General features: G+C 44.1%; 2 protein-coding genes across 8 annotated transcripts; one reads left to right on the forward strand and one right to left on the reverse strand.

Moving 5' to 3' along the window:
• Nucleotides 1–1,389: 1,389 nt before the first annotated feature.
• Nucleotides 1,390–5,922, reverse strand: tspan31 (tetraspanin 31). Of its 3 annotated transcripts, none has more exons than XM_029155616.3 (6): nucleotides 5,701–5,922; nucleotides 3,844–4,011; nucleotides 3,569–3,649; nucleotides 3,341–3,481; nucleotides 3,138–3,245; nucleotides 1,390–2,960 (listed from the first exon to the last, which is right to left on the reverse strand). In XM_029155616.3, exons 1-6 carry the CDS (start codon nucleotides 5,761–5,763, stop codon nucleotides 2,886–2,888), a joined length of 636 nt encoding a protein of 211 aa, XP_029011449.1. In that variant the 5' UTR covers nucleotides 5,764–5,922; the 3' UTR covers nucleotides 1,390–2,885. The 3 variants fall into 3 exon arrangements, with proteins under 3 accessions (XP_029011449.1, XP_029011448.1, XP_055366203.1); XM_029155615.3 differs by lacking the exon at nucleotides 5,701–5,922 and adding an exon at nucleotides 5,537–5,678; XM_055510228.1 differs by lacking the exon at nucleotides 5,701–5,922 and adding an exon at nucleotides 4,984–5,522.
• A 977-nt stretch (nucleotides 5,923–6,899) lies between these two features.
• Nucleotides 6,900–23,874, forward strand: agap2 (ArfGAP with GTPase domain, ankyrin repeat and PH domain 2). Of its 5 annotated transcripts, none has more exons than XM_029155611.3 (19): nucleotides 6,903–7,393; nucleotides 13,699–13,757; nucleotides 13,971–14,058; nucleotides 14,143–14,228; nucleotides 14,319–14,454; nucleotides 15,211–15,345; nucleotides 15,417–15,535; nucleotides 16,162–16,311; nucleotides 16,455–16,526; nucleotides 16,893–16,997; nucleotides 17,084–17,264; nucleotides 17,449–17,574; nucleotides 17,661–17,783; nucleotides 17,941–18,000; nucleotides 21,325–21,476; nucleotides 21,653–21,743; nucleotides 21,858–22,080; nucleotides 22,198–22,477; nucleotides 22,622–23,874. In XM_029155611.3, the coding sequence occupies exons 1-19, from the start codon at nucleotides 7,231–7,233 to the stop codon at nucleotides 22,826–22,828; spliced, it is 2,556 nt and encodes an 851-aa protein (XP_029011444.1). In that variant the 5' UTR covers nucleotides 6,903–7,230; the 3' UTR covers nucleotides 22,829–23,874. The 5 variants fall into 5 exon arrangements, with proteins under 5 accessions (XP_029011445.1, XP_029011444.1, XP_029011442.1 ...); XM_029155607.3 differs by lacking the exon at nucleotides 6,903–7,393 and adding an exon at nucleotides 9,583–12,025; XM_029155612.3 differs by lacking the exon at nucleotides 17,941–18,000 and having other exon boundaries at nucleotides 6,900–7,393.
• The last annotated feature ends 198 nt before the right edge of the window (nucleotides 23,875–24,072 follow it).

The following is a 24,072-nucleotide window of genomic DNA, read 5'->3' on the forward strand; positions in this document are numbered from 1 at the left end:
GCTGCATGTAGAGACAAATGCTAATGAAGTAATGTTTGTGAAATGAGGATCCAATGTACTGTAATGTTTAATGTAATGTCAACCCAGATTCCACCATCACTTCACCTTTCCTGATTTTCTCCTGTTAGCGTTTTCTGGGCATCTCTGATGTGGTTTAACACTCGACAAGATGTTGTTATAACATTTTCCAAACAATTACATAAATAAATTAGTTTATTATAACTAAAAAACTAAAACCACATCGTTATCCTCAAGGATTGAGGATAACGATCTTGTTTCTAAGGAAATTCCACTTGCTGTTGCAGATACTGGAAACAATAACAGTAGGTATTATAATAAACCCATTTTGCCTTTCTATATGTAACAGTCTGCTTCTAGTTCATGTCGGTTGGATATTTCTTCTTAAAATACTTTCACTCGTGCTTTGCAGATTATTTTCCTCTATGTTACTGATATTTTCCTTTGTCTGCATCTTTATCGTTTTCCTGTTAATCTTTTTTTCTGTAGGTCTTATTGGTTGCATTTGTGTTAGTTAGTTAGTTTAGTTAGTTGTTGGCTTATAAGCCTTGAGCTTGTTTAAATGTAGTAGTAGTGTTTTTAAATATCTCCAGGAAGAGGCTGTTTGTTTGTTTGTTTGTTTGTTTTGGTGGCCAAAACATTTCCCAGTTAATCAGTGTCTACTTAGTTAATCAGAGTTTGGTAAGTTTAATAACAAATTATGCTTAAATTCCTTCATCACTTTGACCTATAGGATGCACATACAGCACATGTATTGGTGCTGCCTCATCTAGGCTGGGTATTGTGGATATTCATTAGGGCGGGGTAATATCCTGGACCGGTCCACCACACACAGATAACCAACCATTCACACCTACGGGCAACCTCCCATCAACCTGCCTGAGTGTCTTTGGACTGTAGAGGAAAACTTCACACTTACTGGCACCTGGTCGAGCCCGAGAATCAGCCCGTGAGGCCACAGTGCCCATCAGTACAGCACCGTTCCCCCACCAGGAGGAATATACACAATTAGTTTTCCATGTATTACTAAACCTTGTAAAAAACCTTTCTCCAATGCTGTGATATAATGAACCAAATGTTTTAAAACCTTGTTTCATGTGCTCACTGTACCCACGCTACATCAGGAGGAAGCCAGATGGCCATCGCTGTTGGTGAGTTTCTCTGAGCTAATACACTCGGCATATGGACATGCATCACAGGGTGTGGACTGGCATCAGACCCTTAGCAGAGCGTGCTGATATAATAGACAATACAATGCCGTTTATAAAGCCACAGTCAAGACCCAAAGTCCTGATCAGGCACATTTCACTTACATAAATGTGCTCCCTAGCAGAGTATATCCACACCAGACATGATGTCAGAACTATGACATAAAGAAACATCAAAATTTGAGATTTTATTATTTGGAAAATTAAGTCTCAAAAATTAAAGATACATTTGAATAACAAGTGGACACAAATTCAAAGTGAGGTGAAATTTATGGCATAGTGCTTAAGACTTGTCAAAACTCCAGCACCAGCAGCAGGAAAACCCAGATCAGCAAGTAAGACATGATTATATGTTACATTAGTCCTTAAAAATAAGAATGTCAAACATTAAACATTACATCATCAAAACCTCAACATAACTTTAGCCTGACGCATCATTTAACTTAAATAACTGCTAATATTCAAGATTTTCTTTACAAAGATTTTAACACTGATGAACCAAAGAGCAGATAACGATGGAGAACACAACTATTCAAACTGAACTAATTTACAAAAAGGTTTAAAACAATGACATACACATACAAATTGCAACCAAGATCACATTTCCATGATGACTACTACAAAAACAAGAGGTTTGCATTAAACAGCCCAATTATTTTAAATAACATCTTTGCTGTCGTCCAGTCATCCTACAACACGGGAGGTGCCGTCACTAGAATCATCCACGCTCTATTCTAAGCTAAACAACTGGGATACAAAGGAAGATTTTATACAGTAGTATTGTGAACTTAATTAGTTACACAAACTTTAAAAGAAATGGGGCGAGTACATTGCAAAAGTCATCAAGACTGGTTTCAGAGAATTACATCATTAATAGGTTATATACAACATCTAGGCTGCAGTCCGTTGGCATCCTAACATCTGACTGTTAAAACTCAGCTGGCTCAGATACAATTCATAAATATATGAACCCCAATGACTAGCAATTACGCTACCTAACATCGATCCTAAAACCTGTTAAAGTTCAATATTAGTGCCATGTGAAAAAACACACATATTTGAAAAACTACTTTACATTTCACGACCAGGTTTTACTTCCCGAGGTCATTCACTCTCAGGACACTGACTGGGCTGAGCATTAGAAGTTCTACACATCACTGATTGCACTGATCAGAGAAACGTTTCTGTGGTTACGTGGTGGCACTACATTAGAGACTAGAGGAAAATTCAAGATACGTTAAGAGCCACAGTCATTTGGTTGGTGCATGGAATGAAATCAAAGACAAAGAGGCCCTATGCTTTGCAGGTGCAGGTACACATGCAGGAATTTCTCGTTGCTTGTCACGTAGTTGATCCAGCAGGCCACCATCGAGGGGTCTGGTACTCAAATCAAGGCTAGGTCATGATACCAACAAGTTGAGCTTCTTGGTATTACAACTCTCTCTTTCATACATAAGTATCCAGCTTGGCCTGTGTTGTGTGGTTCTTAGTCTCAGGTGGAGGTGTGTGTTTCTGTCAGATTCTGTGTGCGCTTGTGGTTGTTCTGTGTTGTGTATGACTGAGTGTCTGCCTCTAAATGTGCGTTACTGTGTGTGTGTGTGTGTGTACCACTGTGTCTCAAACTGCACCTATGGTACAGAGCTGTGTACGTGGGACAGACTATAGGAAAGCACTCGGGTTGGCTCGTGGATCCTTCTGGTTTCTGTAGCGCACAGCAAGCCACACTCCAAGAATCTGTAAACAGAGAATTACAGTACTCCTTATTTCTGAGGTTCCAGTGTTTGTGTTGGTACATACTGACATGCTGAACATATTGGTTAGTCAATTTTAATAGGCTACAGGGTGCTTCGTGCTAGTTTCAGTTTAAATCAGACTTGACAAGAGGAAACTTTGCTGAGACCAGACACTGACCTCTGTAAAGCTGAAGAAGAGTCCAACACCACCAAGGATCTTCAGAGCTTCTGTTGCATGATGTAGCATCATTTCCCCACAGGTTGAACAGCTGTTCTCTTTGCAAGCCTGACATTTAAAAAATAGAGAGTGTTTATTACTAGAAACTAGCTCAAGAACAACAAAATGAGGCAAATGTGAAAAGATTTTACAGTGAAACATACGGCAGGGCAGTTTTTCACATCCTCCTCATACTTAGCGCGGGTACTGGTAGTGTTGAGCAGCCCACAGCAGTTCAGCTGGATCTCCAGGCCTGATTTTGTTTTGTCGTCCAACACTCCCCAAGTAGAGTTTAAAAGTGTTTCCTGGGGAAAGAAAACATTATAATTGCATATACACATAAATTTGAGTCAATGTATTATCATGTTGATTATTGGCCAAATTCTTCTCACCTGCTGCCCACGATTCATTGCCAAGCAGGAACAGGAAACTCCAAATTGGAAGAGGAAGACGATGAAAAGGATGACCATGTACTGGAGAAGAGTCAAAGACGCAACAGTGCACCAACATGGCAAAAACAAATGACTCTCATAGCAAACTGACAACAACTGTCTGAACAGTAAAATTATGACGATTCAAAAGATTCAATATTTATCCCAGAGGGAAATTATTTGATCGCTGTCAAAGTTGGAGGTACACACAAGAAGGTAGGGATGACAAAGGATACGAAGAAAAGCATGACTTGGTGGTGGTGTATTGCCCCGATAAGTCCTACTATGGCGATTAGAAGCAGGAAGACACCAACCGCAATAACCCCTCCAATGATGTGAATGCTCGACACCAGGCCGAAGCCCTTGCCCCATGCTGCTACTCCAATCAGCAGCAGCCCAACCAGCTGTAGTGAGCACAGGACAGGATGTTAACCAGAGTCAGCTGAGGCAGTGTGTATCTGAAGGAGCCCATCACATGGTTAACAACAACTTCACATATAATGAGCAGAAGAACAAAACAACTCAGCATGACACCACAATTTACAGCTTTTTATAATTAGCTAAAGTTCAGTTGATAATATGGGGAATGCTATTTTTCTAACCTCAAAAAGCATTAATAAATAATACGATGATGATGCTAATGTGTTAACAATCACAAGTCACATGAGCTTATAAAATCACTACAAAAAAAAAGCAGAAATACCCAGATTAAGTTAAACATCCTGGCTTGACTATCCTATTAAACCCATGGCTTAATCATGTTTGCCAATCCCAACATAGAAAGCTAGAAAAAAGTTGTTTACTGTATCTACTAGTATCACCTTCCGGTTATATAAATTTAGATTCACTATTCTTTATGGATTTACTATTCTTTATATATATATACCTAAGTATAATCTGAACTGAACTGTTGTTGACCAATCTATAAAGGCCTAAGAGAAGACCACCACCAGTAAATGTTACTCAAAAAAAAATAGGTTATTTTGTCCATTCATTGCTTTAACCTTGTCTAGTGCTGATTCAAAGGTGAATGTATTTATTTAACCAAATCTATAGTAGACAATTTCTAATAACTTGCAAATTATGTGGATATAAATTAGGTTAGCCTGCTCTGGAGGGGGCTAACGTCAGAGAATAAATCTCAAAAGGAATTAAATTAATCATAATTTAATGTGGCTTGAATTAAGATGTAGTAAGTGCTCTCTCATGCACAGGCAACACAGAATTCGGTAGATCCCAATATGTTCATCTAGCATTTCGAGAAAATCATGTCTTAATCCTTTATATTGCCTTAGTGCAATATCCCTAAGATAAGAGACGACCTGGAAAAAACACCCATGCACGTCACATTCACTTCATAGCTCAGCTGGCCTTACCATTGTTTCGAATATAAGAGTGACCACGTTAATAGGTGCCCAACTTCCGAATGCCGCACTCGTTGCCCGTATTTAGGACCGCTGTTGGAAACTGGGAGACAGCCAGTTGCTGTCCCCGTCGGTGCCGGTTTGTCTGGATATGATCTAACCAAATACCGACTATAATACGAAAAACGTTCAAATCTGCGTCAGATTATTTCATGTAGAGCTTCAGACGCAGTTTTCATCACTTTTTTAGACCACGGAAAGACGAGCAGACAAATCGACATTGATAGGGAAGCTAATGTGGCGTGTTCCTGCTTTCAGAGAGCTGCCGCAACTACGAGCACCCAGTACGGCATCCGGACGTCGGCACCAGTTAACGTGGACACACGTAAAGCCGACACACTGACTACCTTTAAACAGGGGTAGCGATAGCAGATATGCTAGGTGGGGTTAGCTAATACGCCAAGAGAACTAAGCTACTTTCTACATTAACTCTCTAGACAGCTAGCGACCATGCCAATACGTAAGCATTTAACAGGTACGCTAGCGATTAAAGTCGAGTACATACCAACAGAAAGCTGTAATGTGAAGCGCAAATAGCAACACAATCAGTACATTTTAGGCTGTAGCAAAACGAGAAGACAACGTTAGGCGAGTTCATTCATGAGCTAGTTAGTCTTAGCTAATGTAGCTAGCTCAAACTTAGCCTGATGGCCCGTTTTGTAGACTCACCATGTAAACCACATTCAGGGAACAAAGCGCATTTTTGGAACAAGTGAAACCGCCACAGACCATATTCGAACGACCTCTATCGCCAGAGTCCGATGAATTAATAAAACGTAAAAACTGCTGTATGGCTCTCAGAAAGGATAAGGTCTAACCACTAATGTTTTTGGTCAGCAGAGAAGGCGTATCCGGCGACGTCAGCGTACACATGACGTCAGGATGTCGACCAACGTCATCGCCTTAAAATCTGTTGCAAAGAAGGACAATTTCCAGGATCAAAAAATCATCCAGGTGTATAGAAAGTTGTGTTACGTTAAACATGTTTTTAAAAACATCACATATTACAATTAGTTACTGACAAACAACTAACAAAACTCATCTATGGAGCAGAAGCTTATTTATGGAGATACATGATTTTGTGAAACATCACGTTTGAAATAAGACAAATACAGCTGCTATAATAATGAAAAAGGTGTTGCAGACAATAACGGATCAGCTAAATGCCTCTAGCATAATTAATGGGCAGCTCCAGAGAAATAATGAGATACTAACTATTGGCTCAGTATATGTATACATAAATAAAGTGTATTTTACAAGGTAATGTATTTATCTAACTAAATCTATAATGTGACAATTTGCTCCGCTTATATCAATGTTTCTTATTAATATTACCTTGAACTTAGCAGCTAAAGAACATTTAGCAAGCTGTCACGTAATTATTTTTAACAATGTACAAAGTAAATAGAGATTGTGTCTCATAGTTCATTGTGTATTATCTATACTGGTTTTAGCACTGAATAAAATCAAGGGATCGAACCTACTCTGGAAACATTATAAATATGTAAACAAGTCATGTTTTGCACCTTCCTGGTTTTCTGCATTCATTGTAAAACACAAACACATTACAAAAAATTACAATGCTGATAATATGTTGCTATAATAATTAAAAATAAAAATATTTTTTAAATATAATATATTATTTGATTTGGATTCATGCTAAATACTTTTAAGTACTAAAGTAGTTCATAATTTGTGTATTAAAGTGAGTATAAATGAAAAGAACAAAAGACTGTGCTTACGCATAGTAGTTCTGCTTATTAGAGGATTGAACACATATGACTTGTCATGCCCAATATGTCTGACGGAAAGGGTTTAAAGCATATCCTTCAATTTGTAGCTCACATTAGACCCAACCACATCAGACCTTTCACATTATTGGTTCTGTACTCACAGCCATCAGTTGGGGATTCAGTTACAGTAGCACAGCAGTGAGAGATGCTAGTGAAGCATGTGCTGCGAAATAAGGAAGTGAATTCAGTTCATTTCAAACCTGGAAACTGAGACGCCAGTTTTCAAGAACTGGCGTTGTGGTCTAAGCGAGCGAGCAAGCGAGCAAGAGACACCCCGGTCCTCCAACGCTTCATTTTCTGCTGCTCGTGCGTCTCAAGTTTGTGTTCGTCAGGAAACAAACAGCCAGGAGTTCAAATGGGCTGAGCGGGCACATTGCTTCAGCTTACAACAAATGCCTACATCAAGATGAGCAACAACAGCAAATCGGTGAACTCCACTGCAATAAAAGCAGAGATCAAGAGGTTTGAGTCCCTTCAGAGTGCAATCAACAGACTCTTCAAGCAGTTTGAAAGGGTGGAAGATCAGCAGCTGCGATCAGGCCTTAAGGTTTTTCTCACCAGTATTCAAGGTAAGCGCATCTTTCTGTGGCTCTGATACCATTGACTTTAAGTGTATCAGATAGTTGTTGACAGGAAAGCAGCATATTACCTGTGTTTTTAAAAGCTAGTTGGTTGGTCTGACTTTCAGGATGCCTAGTTAAATGCATTAGTTCAAACGTATGAAGGTAGACTGACATTTTCCTCGCTGCTTCCTGTGTTGGTTGTGTTTGTCGTTTACATTTCCGCAGTCTGGGTGTGTATGAATTTAGCTCTGAGGGCCAGTATTCTATCTTCTATCACTGGGAACATGCTAGCGTCTGTCTATCACTTAGCATCTGGACACAGATGACCAATGGCAAAACTCCACAGCAGCCATCACCATGGCAGCAGGAAGAATCTGTTCTGCGACCTGCTTCCTGTCTGCCAGTGTGCAACTGCCCTCAAAGCCACTTCCTTTCAGACAAACAGGGCCTTCACATGTAGAGCTGATCAGTTTGACATCATTTCCTCATATTGCTACTTCTCACCATTTCCTGTTAAAGCGATCTACTCTTTTTAACTTTTAATTCCAAATAAATGAAGAACTACCTGCATCTGCACATATGTTCCTCCAGCAAAGGAGGAAAGTAAAAGCAACTTAGTCCTTTTACCAAATATTTCATAGTAAATATTGTGTTTTATGCAAACAAGATACTCAGAAAACTGATGATCCTGAACAAAAGAATCAAGTAATGTACTTTAAGTGGCTCATACTTGCCTTCAGTTGAATTGCTAGAGCGCTAAGGTCTTTTAGGATCTAACACATCTTAAAATACTCAAGGAGAAAATCCCCATATGTATTAAAAGTAAATGAATTCTTTTTTTCCTTTTTTGAATAATTAGTCTTTTGAAGTGTCTGCACTGACGTGACGATCAGTGTCTGTGACTCCTGGGTCTCTGAATAGAGTTCACTGATTCTAAAAAAGGCCACCTTATCAAACTCACAGGCAGTAATAAAGGGATAATATTATAGGAATAGGAGAAAAGGATGAGGTGAATGTGGCTTGTGTTGTTCTCTGCAGTGTGGAGGCAAAGGGAAGCAGATACGATGGACAGAAAAATGACAAATCACCCAGCTTGACCTATGACCTTGGCCACTGCCCATCTGACATCAACATCAGTGGGTGTGGGGAATTGTGTGTGTGGTTACATATTGGTTTCTGTTTTACAGTAAGTAGATTCACCTTTTAGCAGCCACTGCCTTGTAGCTTCTGAAGTCTTTATTCAGGGTTTTCTGCCATGAGTCATCATTTTCTTGGGTCTGGTGTGTTTTTCTCTTGAGCCACACATACTTGTCAGAGTTCTTTATATTCGGTGTAAGGAGTCCTTTCCTCTGTTGAAGGAAAGAGGGAGGACAGAGCAGGTAGACAGTCAGATGATGGAGGGAGAGAGAGAGATTACAAATGAACTGTGGTTTTTTTTGTTGTTAGTACTACAACTTCTGAAAATCGAAATAATGAATGTGTGACATATTTTTGTAGATCCTTGTGTGCTGTTGTCCATAGAATTGGCTTAATCAATTGACTAATTGGCAAATATTGATTAATTATTTAAACATATTTTCAATGGAAGATTCATTACAGGGTTTCAGCTGTGCTATAATAATTTGTCTTCTTCAAATTTCATTCTGCACAGATGCTGGATTATGATCTTTATAATTTACACTTGTTCTAACGTTGCTGTGGGTTTGTGTTTTTGCTCTCGTTCCCTCATGGTTTATGCTGTGAGCACCGACCTCACCCACTTCTGCTAATGAACGCAGGCTGTAGTAAACCATAGGCAGATCAATACACTCTAAGCAAATCTCTTTTACTCACATGTACCACATACACAAACACAACCAAATGCTCACACAACAGAATTCTGGTACCATTTCTATACACCGAACCTGAGAGCAATTGCAATACGGAATGCAGCAAATGAAGGGAAGGAGGAGGAGGAGGAGGAGGAGGAGGGGGAGGAGGAAGCTCATAGAGGAGTTGATTTCGCCACCAGAGCCAGGAAGATTGTAACACCTTAGCAACAAACAAGCCAAGCCTCCTATCGAGGAGGAGCCACACAGAAGTGCTCTCTCATGAGCATATTTACAGCTGGAGACAGGGGCTGGATCTGGATCAAACTGGAGGCAGGAATCAGACCCCACCAATGGGTTGTTATTTCCCCACAAATAAGCATCCCTCTTTCTTCTAATGGTTTTTATTTTTGACTATTCGTGAACCTTCTCCTTTTGCTCCATCATCCCCAAGCACTCTTTCTTCATTGCAGTTCTAGCACGTGTGTGCACGGCTGCCTTAACCAACAATCCTGCTCCTCTCCTCTCCCCTCCCTTCACCTCCCCTCCCCTCTCCGCTCCTTTCCTCTCCTCTCAGGCAATGGGAAACATGGAGGGGAGGGGAATGAGAAAGATGATCAATAAAGAGCGCGGACTCTGCACAGGCTGAACGACACACAGAATAAACTAGGGAGAGGAAGGAGTTACACGGGATCTGCCTGCATGTATGGACGAACTGGACAAATTGGAACAAGGAGAAACGGGTAGATCCACGCACCCTGGACATTCCTTTCGGTGTGGTTGTGACAGAGAAGGGCTGCCATGTGTGAGGATGCGAGTGTGTACAACCTGTGCGACAACGGCGTCTCAATCGCCAAGTCTTCCACGGCAGCCGTGGGAGCAGCGTGAGGATCCTTCCGTACTGTCGTGCTCACCGCCCGATGCGCTCAGAAGGACACAGGAAGTTCAGGAGACAGCGACAGAGGCGTGATGGCCGGACGCGCCCTGACTCGGTCATCCATCCTCAGATATCCGCCCGGGCTGCTGCTGCTGCTGCTGGCGTCTCCCTCTCATCCTCGTCAGCTCTGGTGAATGTCCTTGCTGTGCGTCTCCTCGCGTTGCCTGCCTTTCTGCCGCCATTCTGTGGACGGATGCTGCTGTCAGCGCACACGTGAAGCCTGCGAGAGCGCGTGATCTGAACCGAACCGGACCGCGCACGGCTGCGGGTGGACGGTGTCGTTCCGCTCGGTGACATTAGTGCATTGTTTAAGGCCTCACATTTTTTATTTACAGGTGCTGCTCGTCTCATTGCTGATGACGTATGCTGCGGGACACTTGTTATTCTGAATTGAACGTGGAGGACAGAAAAAGGTGCATGCAAAGTAAGGTCACCAGGACTGAGGCATGAAGCTTATTTTGCTCAGCAGCTGCCTGCAGTGGGTGTTTTCTACGAACAAAAGAGCTGCTTGTGCTGCACTGACAGTCAGCTGAAGGTTGTCTTTTCTGTGTCCAAGATAAATTACAGCTACTAAGAGAAATTCATATCGGAAACAAAGGAACAAGCAGGGGGTTGGGGGATGGATGCTGCTGTAGCTCACATAGAGAAACTTAATCTCCCTCCGATTTGCGTCTCTGTTGTACTGTCACATTCGTTGGTGTCCCCCCACGCTGGCACTCTCTCAGCTCTTCATGTTGGTCTGATGTCATTCGTCTCCTGTGTGTCTACTGAAGCCTGACCACATGAGCGAGGCCAGCACACTGCACCAACGCACCACCTACCTCATCTCCCTCACTCTGGTCAAGGTAGAGGCTGTGGGGGAGAATGGAGGGGGAGCCAAAAACGGCACCCAGGGGAAGGAGGCAGAGGCCGGAGCGGGAGGAAAGGCCCAGGATGCTGAGGTGAGAGCTGAGGGGGGAAGTGGAAGCGGAGTACGGGCTGAGAACGGAGCCGGCGCTGGTTTAGGACAACCGCAAAGAGCTGAGGATGCTGCGGTTGGTAACGAACTTAAAGATGGAGAGAGAACAACCCTCAGTCCTCTGAAAGGCAAACTGGCCTCTGATGTCGATGTCCTGAGTAAAGGGAACGAGAAGCCACCTTGCTCCCTCTCAGTCTCCTCCCCTGCTGAGAGGACATCACTTCAGAAGAATCCTGATGATTTCATGCAAGTAGAGAAGAGACGTTCCACTCCAGACGAAAAGCAATGCAGGTCTCCGTTGGCCGAGGTCAGCGTGGAGCCCAGCCACACCCCAACCAGAACCAGTCTTCCTCTCCGTCCCACTGGACAGCGCCCGGTGAGTCTGCTCAAGTCTCACACCAGCCTGGCCACACGGGGAAGAGACTTCAGAGAGGGCAGAGAGCGCAGCCCGACCTCAGCCCAGAGCCTCGACCGCAAGGACTGCCGTGTGCCCACGCGCTCACCGGGCCCATGCAGGGCCTCGTGGGCTGAAGCCAGCAGGCCCGAAGCATGGAGGGACCTGCAGGATGAGGTCCAACATGGGATTCCCCTGGAGATCAGAGGTGGCGTGGTCACAATGATGAGAGATAATACCAGAAAGGACAAACTGAAGACGGGCTCGACCTCGCTTCCTGCACCGGCCACCCAGGCCCCCAAACCCACACGCAAAGGCAAAAGCCGCACGCTGGACAACAGCGACCTGAACAGCCTCTCTGAGGACCTGGGGCTGGCCAGGGAAGCCCAGCAGGCGCAGCAGAGCCAGCGAGGCTCCGCCAAAGACAGGAAGATGCTCAAGTTCATCAGCGGCATCTTCACAAAGAGCAGCTCGGGGTCAGTGGGGTCGTCCTCCACAGCACCACCGGTTTATATACAGAGAGACTCCAGCGAGGAGGAAGGTAGGAGGTCACACAGACACACACAACATCACAGCTGAACCCGGCTCTCATCTGTATTTACCCAACAGCCTTTGTCAGAGTCAGACCTTCAGCTCCAGAGTCAAAACAAACACCTCATCTGCTTCGTCTGTGCACTGGCATTTATTTAAAATAAGCCAGAGTGGAACTGGGTGGGGCTCGTCTTTTTGCACATCTCCACTCAGATTCACAGGCTCAGTCGTCGTCACATGTCGACAAACATTTCCCCAAAGCTGCGAGTGCAGCGGATGACAGAAAGTTCTTTGATCTGACAACTGACAATAGAATCGTCTTTAACGGCCGTAATCTACTTCCTCTCAGAGCGATTTCACATCGCTGCAGGGGTCCACACACACACACACACACACACACACACACACACACACACACACACACACACACACACACACACACACACACACGCTTGAATGCATGAAGCCAGAGTGAGTGGGGTTTGCCTCAATCTTCTATCCACCAAGATAAACCAACTGAAAATTGGCAGAAGATATGAGGCAATGTGTGTTCACCCGTGTCAGGACGGGAGTCGTGGATCCAGTCAGGAGCATTACTAATCCAGCCTTGATATCCACCCACTATAAGGAGTTCTGTCGCTTCCCTCTCTGCTGCTGTAAAGCATTTAAAATCGTGGCAAAAGGATATTTAAGGATTCATTATGAGACTGTTGCTTAGGAGTCGTTTTTCTCCCAGCTGTGTGTCGGTGTCTGTGATGTACAACAGCTCACGTCTTTCACAAACATGTTTGCATGCGCGTCGGTCCAAGGGAGGGAGAGAGAGAGTGTGTGGCTGCATTCATTCACAGTGTCACACATGCATAAAGTGTCTCACAGACACACACACACTCACATTGAGGGTAGGAGAAGGTGTTGCCATGGCAACCGGCAGGACTGCTGCTCCTGCTACTGCTGCTACAGAGGCAGAATCTGATGAAACAAAGGGGTGAGGAGGAGGATGAGGAGGTGTACGTTTGTGTGCTTTGCTCAACTGGGACAACTAACAAGAAAATTCCTCCCAATCCGACAGAAGATGTTATAAACGGGCAGGTTTAGATTGAAGCTGCAGACAAGGAGAAAGGCAGAGGGTGTGTTGGGTGTGTTGAAGAATGTCCTCACAACGTTGAGGGTCTGTTTTTGGGTTGAGGTGTGGTTTTAGAAGGTTGGACTTTACAGTAGTTGTGATGGTCGGGTCAGATGTCTAAACCTTAAAGATGAGAAAAGAGCAGAGCTGGTGATGCTGTTATCACCTCTGGCTTAAGTAGCTGTTCATGATTGTTTAGTGTATGAAACAGGCAAATTTACTTAGGTCTGTATATGTACATATGTAACTATTGTTTACTTTTGACTTTTTTGTGATGTTTTCCTTAATTAAATGTGCTTGTAATTTTTTATTATCCTATTGATAGGTTTTAATGTTATTTACATTTTATTGTATTGTGGATTTATTGAGTAGCAAAAAGAGGCATTGGCTGCAGCTCTTGGGTGTTTAGTTGAGAGACTCCTGAGTGTCACAAAGAGTCAAACCTCCAGTGACGATGCAGCAGCATGTGGGGAGCTCCTTCGTTGCCACAGTCATTACGCTTGCTGCCATTTTCTGTAAATGAACATTTTTCCCGTTTGTCTCTGTCTGTGTCCTCCCAGTAAATATCGGTAGCAGCCAGGAGTGGACCCTGGGCAGATCCATCCCCGAGCTCAGACTGGTGCGTTTCCAACTACAGTATAGTACACACACGACACACACAAGCATTTAGTTAATACTTTTATGACATTGTTTTAGGAGTATAAACGTAGACTTTTTAAAGTTAAAGTGAAGGCAGTAGTTAAGTAACCTGCATATTATTACATTAAAGTAACGCTAATTCAGTTAATTCATTCATTCGATCATGTTGTTAATTTGTTTCTACTTCTTTTAGGGAATTCTGGGAACTCTGAAAAGTGGGAAGTCAGCCCTGGTGAACAAATACATCACAGGCAGCTACTGTGCACTTGAGAGGCCTGATGGTGAGAACATGTGGATAGTGGTTCTGTTTACTTTTATCTTCAAACAGACCTTATATACAGTTACACATCTTCTGTCCTTGTCAGGTGGCCGCTATAAGAAGGAAGTGCTGGTGGATGGACAGAGCTATTTATTACTGATCCGTGAGGAGCCTGGAGCTCCAGACGCTCAGGTGCTTGATTCTGTGACAGTATTTGTGTGTTTGTGAGCGACAGCGTGGTCAGAGGCCTGTGTACTCAGTCTCCTCCTCTTGTCCGTTCAGTTCAGCAGCTGGGTTGATGCAGTGATCCTGGTCTTCAGTCTGGAGAATGAGGCCAGTTTCCAGGAGCTCTACAAACTCTACAGCCAGCTCAGTGCCTTCCGCACAGACACCCCCGTCATAGTGGTCGGGACGCAAGGTCAGCAGAGTAAAATGCAACCTGGACCAGATATAGGCACTAAGGCGTCAGTAATCAGCAGTCAACCTGCAGGACTGCACTGTGAAACAATCCTCAGCTAAAAGTCTAGTCAGGCAGTAATATTTTAACCCATTTTAGAGATTAACCAACTAAGTCAACACAGAACTTATCTCTGATTTAAAAAAAATATCTTATATATCTAATATAAATATCTAATATAAAAATATCTTTAGCAAATTTACAGACCAATTAAATAGTATTTTGTAAGTAATAGCTAATTTGCTCTTTGATGCTACAACACAAAAAACATTTACATCTACAAATTCTCACTACATTAAACTGATAGCAGCATATATTTTTATACTAATGATCAACATCATTTAACTTGTCTCACAAAAGTTTCCTTTTTTCTGCCTCATCACAAGCAGGATACATCACATGCATTTAAAAAACTCTTCTGGAAACAAAGCTTCATTATAAATTTAGAGTAACGGTGTCTACATCATCACTCCTGAAACTTCCACCACAATTAGATTTTTCTAATGATTTCAGTGCAGAGTGTGTAATTTTTACATAAACTAGCTAGCTATATTTCAGAATGTATAGAGTACAAAAAAAGTACAAAAAAGATTTTAAAAGAGAGTTTAAAAGATTTGGCAGTACAAATATATTAATCACAATGAATCACAGCTTTACATACACTTACAGTAGACAGATAGTGGTCATTTTATATTCATGAGTCTGTTTTAAATTCAGATAAAATCAGTAGCACCAACCCCCGAGTGATTGAGGACCAGAGAGCCAGACAGTTATGCATTGATGTGCGTCACTCACTGTTCTACGAGACCTGCGCCACCTACGGGTTCAATGTCGATCGCGTCTTTTCAGAGGGTGAGTTGACTCAATATGCAGAGAAGACAGGCTGAATGTTGACGAAACTGATTAGTCATGTTGATTTTCAGCCTCGCAGAAGATCGTAGCTCAGAGGAAGCAGGCGGCGCTGCAGGCCTGCAAGTCTCTCCCCAACTCTCCCAGTCACTCTGGAGGATCCACGCCTGGATCGGCCTCCTTCCCCGGCCAGGTACCTCATTCTGCCTCAACGGCATAAACCGGCATACACACAGTGCAGCGGAGGTGTAGGATCACATTGTTATTACCACATTACTGTGTTTTACATTAATACAATGAAGAACAGCAAGATGATCTTTAACTAGAATGATCAGTAAAGTAAACATTAGAAGAAGACGTTTTTTTTCGGTTAAATCATTCCAGACTAAATTTAATTTTAAAATATTAAAATGTTTTGACCAAAAACTGTCAAAGCTATTACTTCTAGACAGATGTATTCTAGGGTATTAGACATATAACTTGACAGAAGTGGGACAGTATATGTAACCATAGGCTTCTCTTGGGGAGAGTTGGTTCTTCACATGTGTGTTTAGGTCATCTATCAAAATGACATCTAATTTTAAACACAGCTCCAAGCTCATTCATTCATCTCAGTTCCACAAGCATCACGTTCCCTTTGTTACTGCTGATCAGCCATGTTCCTCAGAGTGATGAATCCATGCTGTCAGTCACGACCCACTGATTTGTGAATCACTTTTACCCATTTCATGTGTCAGCACCTTCTCACAGTCTCCATCTCTTTCCTCGTGCCTCCATTTTCTACCCCACCCTCCTGCATCCTCACCTCTGACCTCTCAGGCCACTAATGGCCCCAGCAGTGGGTACGCCTACTCCCTCCCCTCCACCCCTGTGGTGGGTCACAGAGACCTGAGGGTTGTGCAGGGAGAGGGGGGAGGCAGTGTCAACTCACGGCAGAAGAACATCCCTAGACGACCATCTCTCTTCAAGGTCAGTGACAGAAGCGGCTGTGTCCCTGCTTTTCCTTTCCCCGTCATCCCCCACGTCATTTCACTCCATTCAGTTCCTTGTCACTCCGCCTTTGCTGAAGCTCGCGCTTCTTCAAACTCTGTTGGTCGTTTGATGTTTTCCAGAACCGTGACCCGGATAAAAAGGCTGGTGATCTGAAAGGGGACCTGAGTGTGAGGGGGGTTCCCCTGAAACAGGTTTGGTTCACATTCGAATCTTTGCAAAATAACGTGACTGTTCAGTGAAGGTGCATTTACATGCTTCAGTTTGCTTCCAGCACAATAATATGTGTCAATTCCCAGCAGGGAGCAAAAACTCCAGTAGGCAGCAACCAAAATTGTGTTCGTCTATTTATTTCATCTTACATAAGCAACCAAAAAATCTGTTGTTTCATCATTTTTAACCTTTCTCAGAGGTCTTCTAATATTAGTGTGCAAGTGTTTTTAGTCATTCTGTGATGGAGCCACAGTTTGAAGAGATCACAGCAGCTGTGTAGGCTCTAAATTTAGATCTTCTGTGTGTTTTGTTGCTTGATTCCCTGATCTGCCTGTGTTTTCTGACAGAGCATCCTGTGGAAGAGAAGCGGTAGCTCTCTCAACAAGGAGTGGAAAAAGAAATTTGTCACTCTGTCCAACAACGGCACTTTGTCCTACCACTCCAGCTCCAGCGTAAGAACACACTGATACCCACAGCATCATGTTTGTCTACCCTAAGAATAAAAATGACATCTTTGTAATATTGTGTACATTATAAGGACTACACACAGAATGTTCATGGGAAGGACATCGACCTGCTGCGTGTGACAGTAAAGGTTCCTGGAAAGCGTCCTCCTAGAGCCGTTGCTCCTGTGGGGCCTTCACCCATTCCCCCCAGCTCCATACCAGGCGTAAATGGTCTGAGTAAGGACCTGACAGCTGCTGACAGCACCAGTACAGGTATTCGACTGGTACCAGTATGCATGGAGCTCATACCTAAAATCAACACGTCCCATTAATACTTCTCTACCTTTATCCTTAGTAAAACGTTTTTAAGGACAGCTTCACGAATACGTTTTATGCAAATATAAAACAATAGTTCAGACTGTGTGTCAAATACATGGATTTTGTTTTTGTCAATCAGTTCCTCAGTTGTGTCCAGCCACTCTGTCTGTGGTTGACGATCGCTCTGGCAGCTTGTCACCTCAAGGTGGAGACCGAGGTCTTCAGCGCTGCCCCTCGTCATTGTCCACCAAAGCACAAAGTGTTGGTAAGTAGCACAGGCGGTCACTTGCAATACTTGCTGAAGTGTTGTAGAAGTAGCCGACTGTCATGAATGAGTCATTTTTTTTGCAGACGCCCTTGAAGCGACAGCTGGAAAAGACTTGGGTCAATCATCTCCCATGAGTGACAGAAAAAAGAACAGGAGAAAGAAGAGCATGAATCAGAAAGGAGATGCGGCTGCCGGCCAGGCAGAAGGTAACGCTTTGTACCAGTTCTCTTGCTTCTCTGTGTTCTTTGTGAGAACAATTTAAATATAGTTAAATGAAAGTGTTTGTTTCTTCTCTATTTATTCCTAACACCTTTACTCGCCCTCCTCTCTTTCCTTTTCTTGAACTTTTCTCTCTATCTGCAGTCAAACGCAAAATGTGGAAATTAAAGAGCTTTGGTAGCTTAAGAAACATTAATAAGACAGGTAATGAGTGAGAGTGGTGGAGCTGAATGGGCTTGTGATTTCCATACAACACCTTCCCTGTCTGTTTTCCCCTTAGTGTCTGATGTCGCAAGCTGACAACATGGTTGAGTGCAATTCTAGACATGTTGCAGCATCTAGGAGACATGCCACAGCATCTAGGAGACATGCCACAGCCTCTAGGAAACATGCCACAGCATCTAGGAAACATGCCACAGCATCTAGGAAACATGCCACAGCATCTAGGAGACATGCCACAGCATCTAGGAAACATGCCACAGCATCTAGGAGACATGCCACAGCATCTAGGAGACATGCCACAGCATCTAGGAGACATGCCACAGCATCTAGGAGACATGCCACAGCATCATAGGGACATGCCATAGCATCTAGGAGATATGCCACAGCCTCTAGGAGATATGCCACAGCATCCACAGCATCTAGGAGACATGCCACAGCATCTAGGAGACATGCCACAGCATCCACAGCATCTAGGAGACATGCCACAGCATCTAGGAGACATGCCACAGCATCTAGGAAATATGCCACAGCATCTAGGAGACATGCCACAGCATCTAGGAGACATGCCACAGCATCTAGGAGACATGCCACAGCCTCTAGGAGACATGCCACAGCATCCACAGCATCTAGGAGACATGCCACAGCATCTAGGAGACATGCCACAGCATCATAGGGACATGCCACAGCATCTAGGAGACATGCCACAGCATCTAGGAGACATGCCACAGCATCCACAGCATCTAGGAGACATGCCACAGCCTCTAGGAAACATGCCACAGCATCTAGGAGACATGCCACAGCCTCTAGGATACATACCACTGCATCTAAGAGACATGCCACACCTCTAGGAAACATGCCACAGCATCTAGGAGACATGCCACAGCATCTAGGAGACATTCCACAGCATCATAGGGACATGCCACAGCATCCACAGCATCTAGGAGACATGCCACAGCCTCTAGGAAACATGCCACAGCATCTAGGAGACATGCCACAGCATCTAGGAGACATGCCACAGCATCTAGGAGACATGCCACAGCATCTAGGAAATATGCCACAGCATCTAGGAGACATGCCACAGCATCTAGGAGGCATGCCACAGCATCTAGGAGACATGCCACAGCATCTAGGAAACATGCCAAAGCATCATAGGGACATGCCACAGCATCTAGGAGACATGCATGCCAGAGCATCTAGGAGCCATGCCACAGCATCTAGGAGATATGCCACAGCCTCTAGGAAGCATGCCACAGCATCTAGGATACATGCATGCCAGAGCATCTAGGAGCCATGCCACAGCATCTAGGAGACATGCCACAGCATCTAGGAGACATTCCACAGCATCTAGGAGACATGCCACAGCATCTAGGAGACATGCCACAGCCTCTAGGAGACATGCCACAGCATCTAGGAGACATGCCACAGCATCTAGGAGACATGCCACAGCATCTAGGAGACATGCCACAGCATCTAGGAGACATGCCACAGCATCATAGGGACATGCCATAGCATCTAGGAGATATGCCACAGCCTCTAGGAGACATGCCACAGCATCCACAGCATCTAGGAGACATGCCACAGCATCTAGGAGACATGCCACAGCATCCACAGCATCTAGGAGACATGCCACAGCATCTAGGAAATATGCCACAGCATCTAGGAGACATGCCACAGCATCTAGGAGACATGCCACAGCATCTAGGAGACATGCCACAGCATCCACAGCATCTAGGAGACATGCCACAGCATCCACAGCATCTAGGAGACATGCCACAGCATCTAGGAGACATGCCACAGCATCTAGGAAATATGCCACAGCATCTAGGAGACATGCCACAGCATCTAAGAGACATGCCACAGCATCTAGGAGACATGCCACAGCATCCACAGCATCTAGGAGACATGCCACAGCATCTAGGAGACATGCCACAGCATCATAGGGACATGCCACAGCATCTAGGAGACATGCCACAGCATCTAGGAGACATGCCAAAGCATCCACAGCATCTAGGAGACATGCCACAGCCTCTAGGAAACATGCCACAGCATCTAGGAGACATGCCACAGCATCTAGGAGACATTCCACAGCATCATAGGGACATGCCACAGCATCCACAGCATCTAGGAGACATGCCACAGCATCTAGGAGACATGCCACAGCATCTAGGAGACATGCCAAAGCATCATAGGGACATGCCACAGCATCTAGGATACATGCATGCCAGAGCATCTAGGAGCCATGCCACAACATCTAGGATACATGCCACCGCATCTAGGATACATGCATGCCAGAGCATCTAGGAGCCATGCCACAGCATCTAGGAGACATGCCACAGCATCTAGGAAATATGCCACAGCATCTAGGAGACATGCCACAGCATCTAGGAGACATGCCACAGCCTCTAGGAAACATGCCACAGCATCTAGGAGACATGCCACAGCATCTAGGAGACATGCCACAGCCTCTAGGAAACATGCCACAGCATCTAGGAGACATGCCACAGCATCTAGGAGACATGCCACAGCATCTAGGAGACATGCCACAGCCTCTAGGAGACATGCCACAGCATCTAGGAGACATTCCACAGCATCTAGGAGACATGCCACAGCATCTAGGAGACATGCCACAGCATCTAGGAGACATGCCACAGCATCTAGGAGACATGCCAAAGCATCATAGGGACATGCCACAGCATCTAGGATACATGCCACAGCATCTAGGAGACATGCCACAGCATCTAGGAGACATGCCACAGCCTCTAGGAGACATGCCACAGCATCTAGGAGACATGCCACAGCATCTAGGAGACTTGCCAAAGCATCATAGGGACATGCCACAGCATCTAGGATACATGCATGCCAGAGCATCTAAGAGCCATGCCACAGCATCTAGGATACATGCCACCGCATCTAGGATACATGCATGCCAGAGCATCTAGGAGCCATGCCACAGCATCTAGGAGACATGCCACAGCATCTAGGAAATATGCCACAGCATCTAGGAGACATGCCACAGCATCTAGGAGACATGCCACAGCCTCTAGGAAACATGCCACAGCCTCTAGGAAACATGCCACAGCATCTAGCAGACATGCCACAAAATCAAATGCTGGCACAAATCGCGTTCTCCATTTTTTCTCAATGTAATATCCATATATCCATAAGAGTTTTTTTCTGTCTCCTTTCATCAAACTGTTGAGTTTTGTCTTTCATTTGTATTTTAATATAAATTCCTTTCCTGACTGAATTCGTTATTCATTAATCCATGTGCAATGAGTTGAGCTGGTTCTTCCTTTTTACTTGCAGATGAGGAGAATTCAGACTTCATCATAGTGTCGTTTACCGGGCAGACGTGGCACTTTGAGGCCCAGAGTCTGGAGGAGCGAGACTCATGGGTGGCTGCTATAGAGAGCCAGATCCTGGCCAGTCTGCAGTCCTGTGAGAGCGGGAGGAACAAGGTGAGAGCAGAACATTTCAGCTCCTCGCTAAGAGTCTGGAATGTAGCCCTTCACCTCATCCCCTCGTGTGTGTGTGTGTGTGTGTGTGTGTGTGTGTGTGTGTGTGTGTGTGTGTGTGTGTGTGTGTGTGTGTGTGTGTGTGTGTGTGTGTGTGTGTGTGTGCGCGCGCGCTCTAGGCACGGAGGAGCAGTCAGAGCGAGGCTGTGGCGCTTCAGGCCATTCGTAACGCCAAAGGCAACAGTCTTTGTGTTGACTGTGAAGCTCCAAGTAAGTCTTTAGACATGGGGTGTGTTCCCTTTGAAGATGAATCCAGCATCAGGCATCATACTCTATTTACTCAGTGTCCATTAAAGGTAAAGAACTTCTGTTTTTGTCCTGCAGATCCTACGTGGGCCAGTCTTAACCTGGGTGCGCTGATCTGCATTGAGTGCTCAGGAATCCATAGAAACCTGGGTACTCATCTGTCTCGTGTTCGCTCGCTGGACCTGGACGACTGGCCCGGAGAGCTCACGCAAGTCCTGGCAGCCATTGGAAATCACATGGCCAACAGCATCTGGGAGAGCTGCACACAGGGCAGGACCAAGCCTGCACCCAATTCAACACGGTCAGTACAACCATTTAACAGAATCCATGCATTCCTTCAGTTGCATTCAAGGTACAGGTTTTCCTAAGTCCTATGTTTATAATAACCACGTGTCCTTTGTGTGTGTCTCTCGTCAAGTGAGGAAAGAGAGTCGTGGATTCGAGCTAAGTATGAACAGCGGGCGTTTGTCTCACCTCTTCAACCTTCCTTGGGAACCCAGATGCCAGATGACAGTATGCCTGAGTGGCTGGTGTCCGCAGTGACTGAGAAGGATCTGCCCAGGTTGCTGCTTCTGTTGGCCCACAGCACCAAGGACCAGATCAACGCTCAGCTGGCCGGGTCGCCATCTTTGCCTCGTACAGCCCTGCACGCTGCATGTCAGCAGGGAGATGTAGTCATGACTCAGCTACTGGTTTGGGTGAGCTCATTCAGTCTGTTACCAAGGGTAAAGCAAATAGGTTGCACTGTAAAGTAGGACACTGATTAAATCAAAATCTATTCGGATGATTTTTATATCAACCTAATGACACTCTTCCTTTTCTTCCATCTTTCCTACAAACAGTATGGAATTGATGTGAAAGTGAAAGATATTCAAGGCCAGACAGCCATGATGATAGCCAGAAAAACCGGGAGCAAAGGCTGCATCGATATCTTGCTCCAACATGGCTGTCCTAACGAGACATCTCCCACCACTGCCACCCCTGTCCTCTCTCGTCGGTCCAGTACTGCCAGCTTGGGCCGAACCAGCTCCAGGAAGCGGGTGTCGTAGCATGGACTGAGGATGCTACAGCATGGTGCTCATACCATAGCAAGCTGTAGGAGCAAGCGGAGCTGAACAACGTGACAGATGACAGGACTACAAGACCTATATGGATTCAAAAATGCTTCTGAAGACTGAACCACATATCAAACAAGTTAAAAGCAATATTAATTCAATTTGTTGATAGCAGATATATTGCTGAAATACTGTGTTGTTGTTGACCTCTTTTCAAAAGGACTGTAGTAGAGATGTGTAGCTGTCTTCAGTACCATAGGAGCAAACATTCAACTTGCTTCTGTTTCACTTCCATCAGACGAAGTGCAATAATCCAGCTATGATGAAAAGCAACAAGTCTTTGCGTGAACTGTGTTGGACGATTGTACCGCCACTGAGAGGTGACACTGTTAGTATGGACCAAAAACAGCTCATTTTGCTTCCATATGGCTTTACAAACACAACATAAACCTACAGTATAGTCATGTTTTCAAATACGTGTACCTGTCGCAACTCAGTTTGGACAATATCAACAATTTGTTCATGACTGGCATAACTCTGCTTAGACTAGAAAAATGATGATTTGAATTATGAAGTATGTCTGTGTTACTCACGGGTCAAAAATGTGGCATTTTATTATACTGTAAATGTACCTATACTACATATTCAATGTTAAACTCCTAACTTAAAATGAACACACACCTGAAAATCTGATTCAGTTTTGTAGATGATTTCTTACTGGTAGTTTTTGAAAATATGTCTAGTTTGTTTTTTCATTGTCTGTCTTTCATAATTTCTTATTCTTCTACATGTCATACAATCATAAGCCAGTGAACATGTAATCATGTGGCTATTTGTGCAGGAGAGTCTAATGATATGAATGACTATGATAAAATGAGCATTGATATTACTGTTGTGTAGGTCTATCCCATGAGTTTACAGTAAAAGGGTGCGAGTGCCATTGTTACTTCTGACACTTTGTGGACCATGTGATTAATGTGATAAAAGAAGTATTCATAGTCATTCAAAGTGCAAATAAATAAACTTTTTTTTAAGCATTATTAAGATTGTTATGTTTCATTTTGTCTTTGATGAGTAGCTCATGTGCAGCCTAATGTTTTTAGATGTGTAAGAGGCTGAGCCATTATTATGGTTTTTAATCACCACGTACTATTATGATTATGATTATGATTATTATGATTATTATGATTATTATTATTATTATTATTATTATTATTATTATTATTATTATTATTATT

The sequence above is a fragment of the Betta splendens genome, chromosome 7, assembly GCF_900634795.4.
Source record: "Betta splendens chromosome 7, fBetSpl5.4, whole genome shotgun sequence".
Classification (NCBI taxonomy): Eukaryota; Metazoa; Chordata; class Actinopteri; order Anabantiformes; family Osphronemidae; genus Betta; species Betta splendens.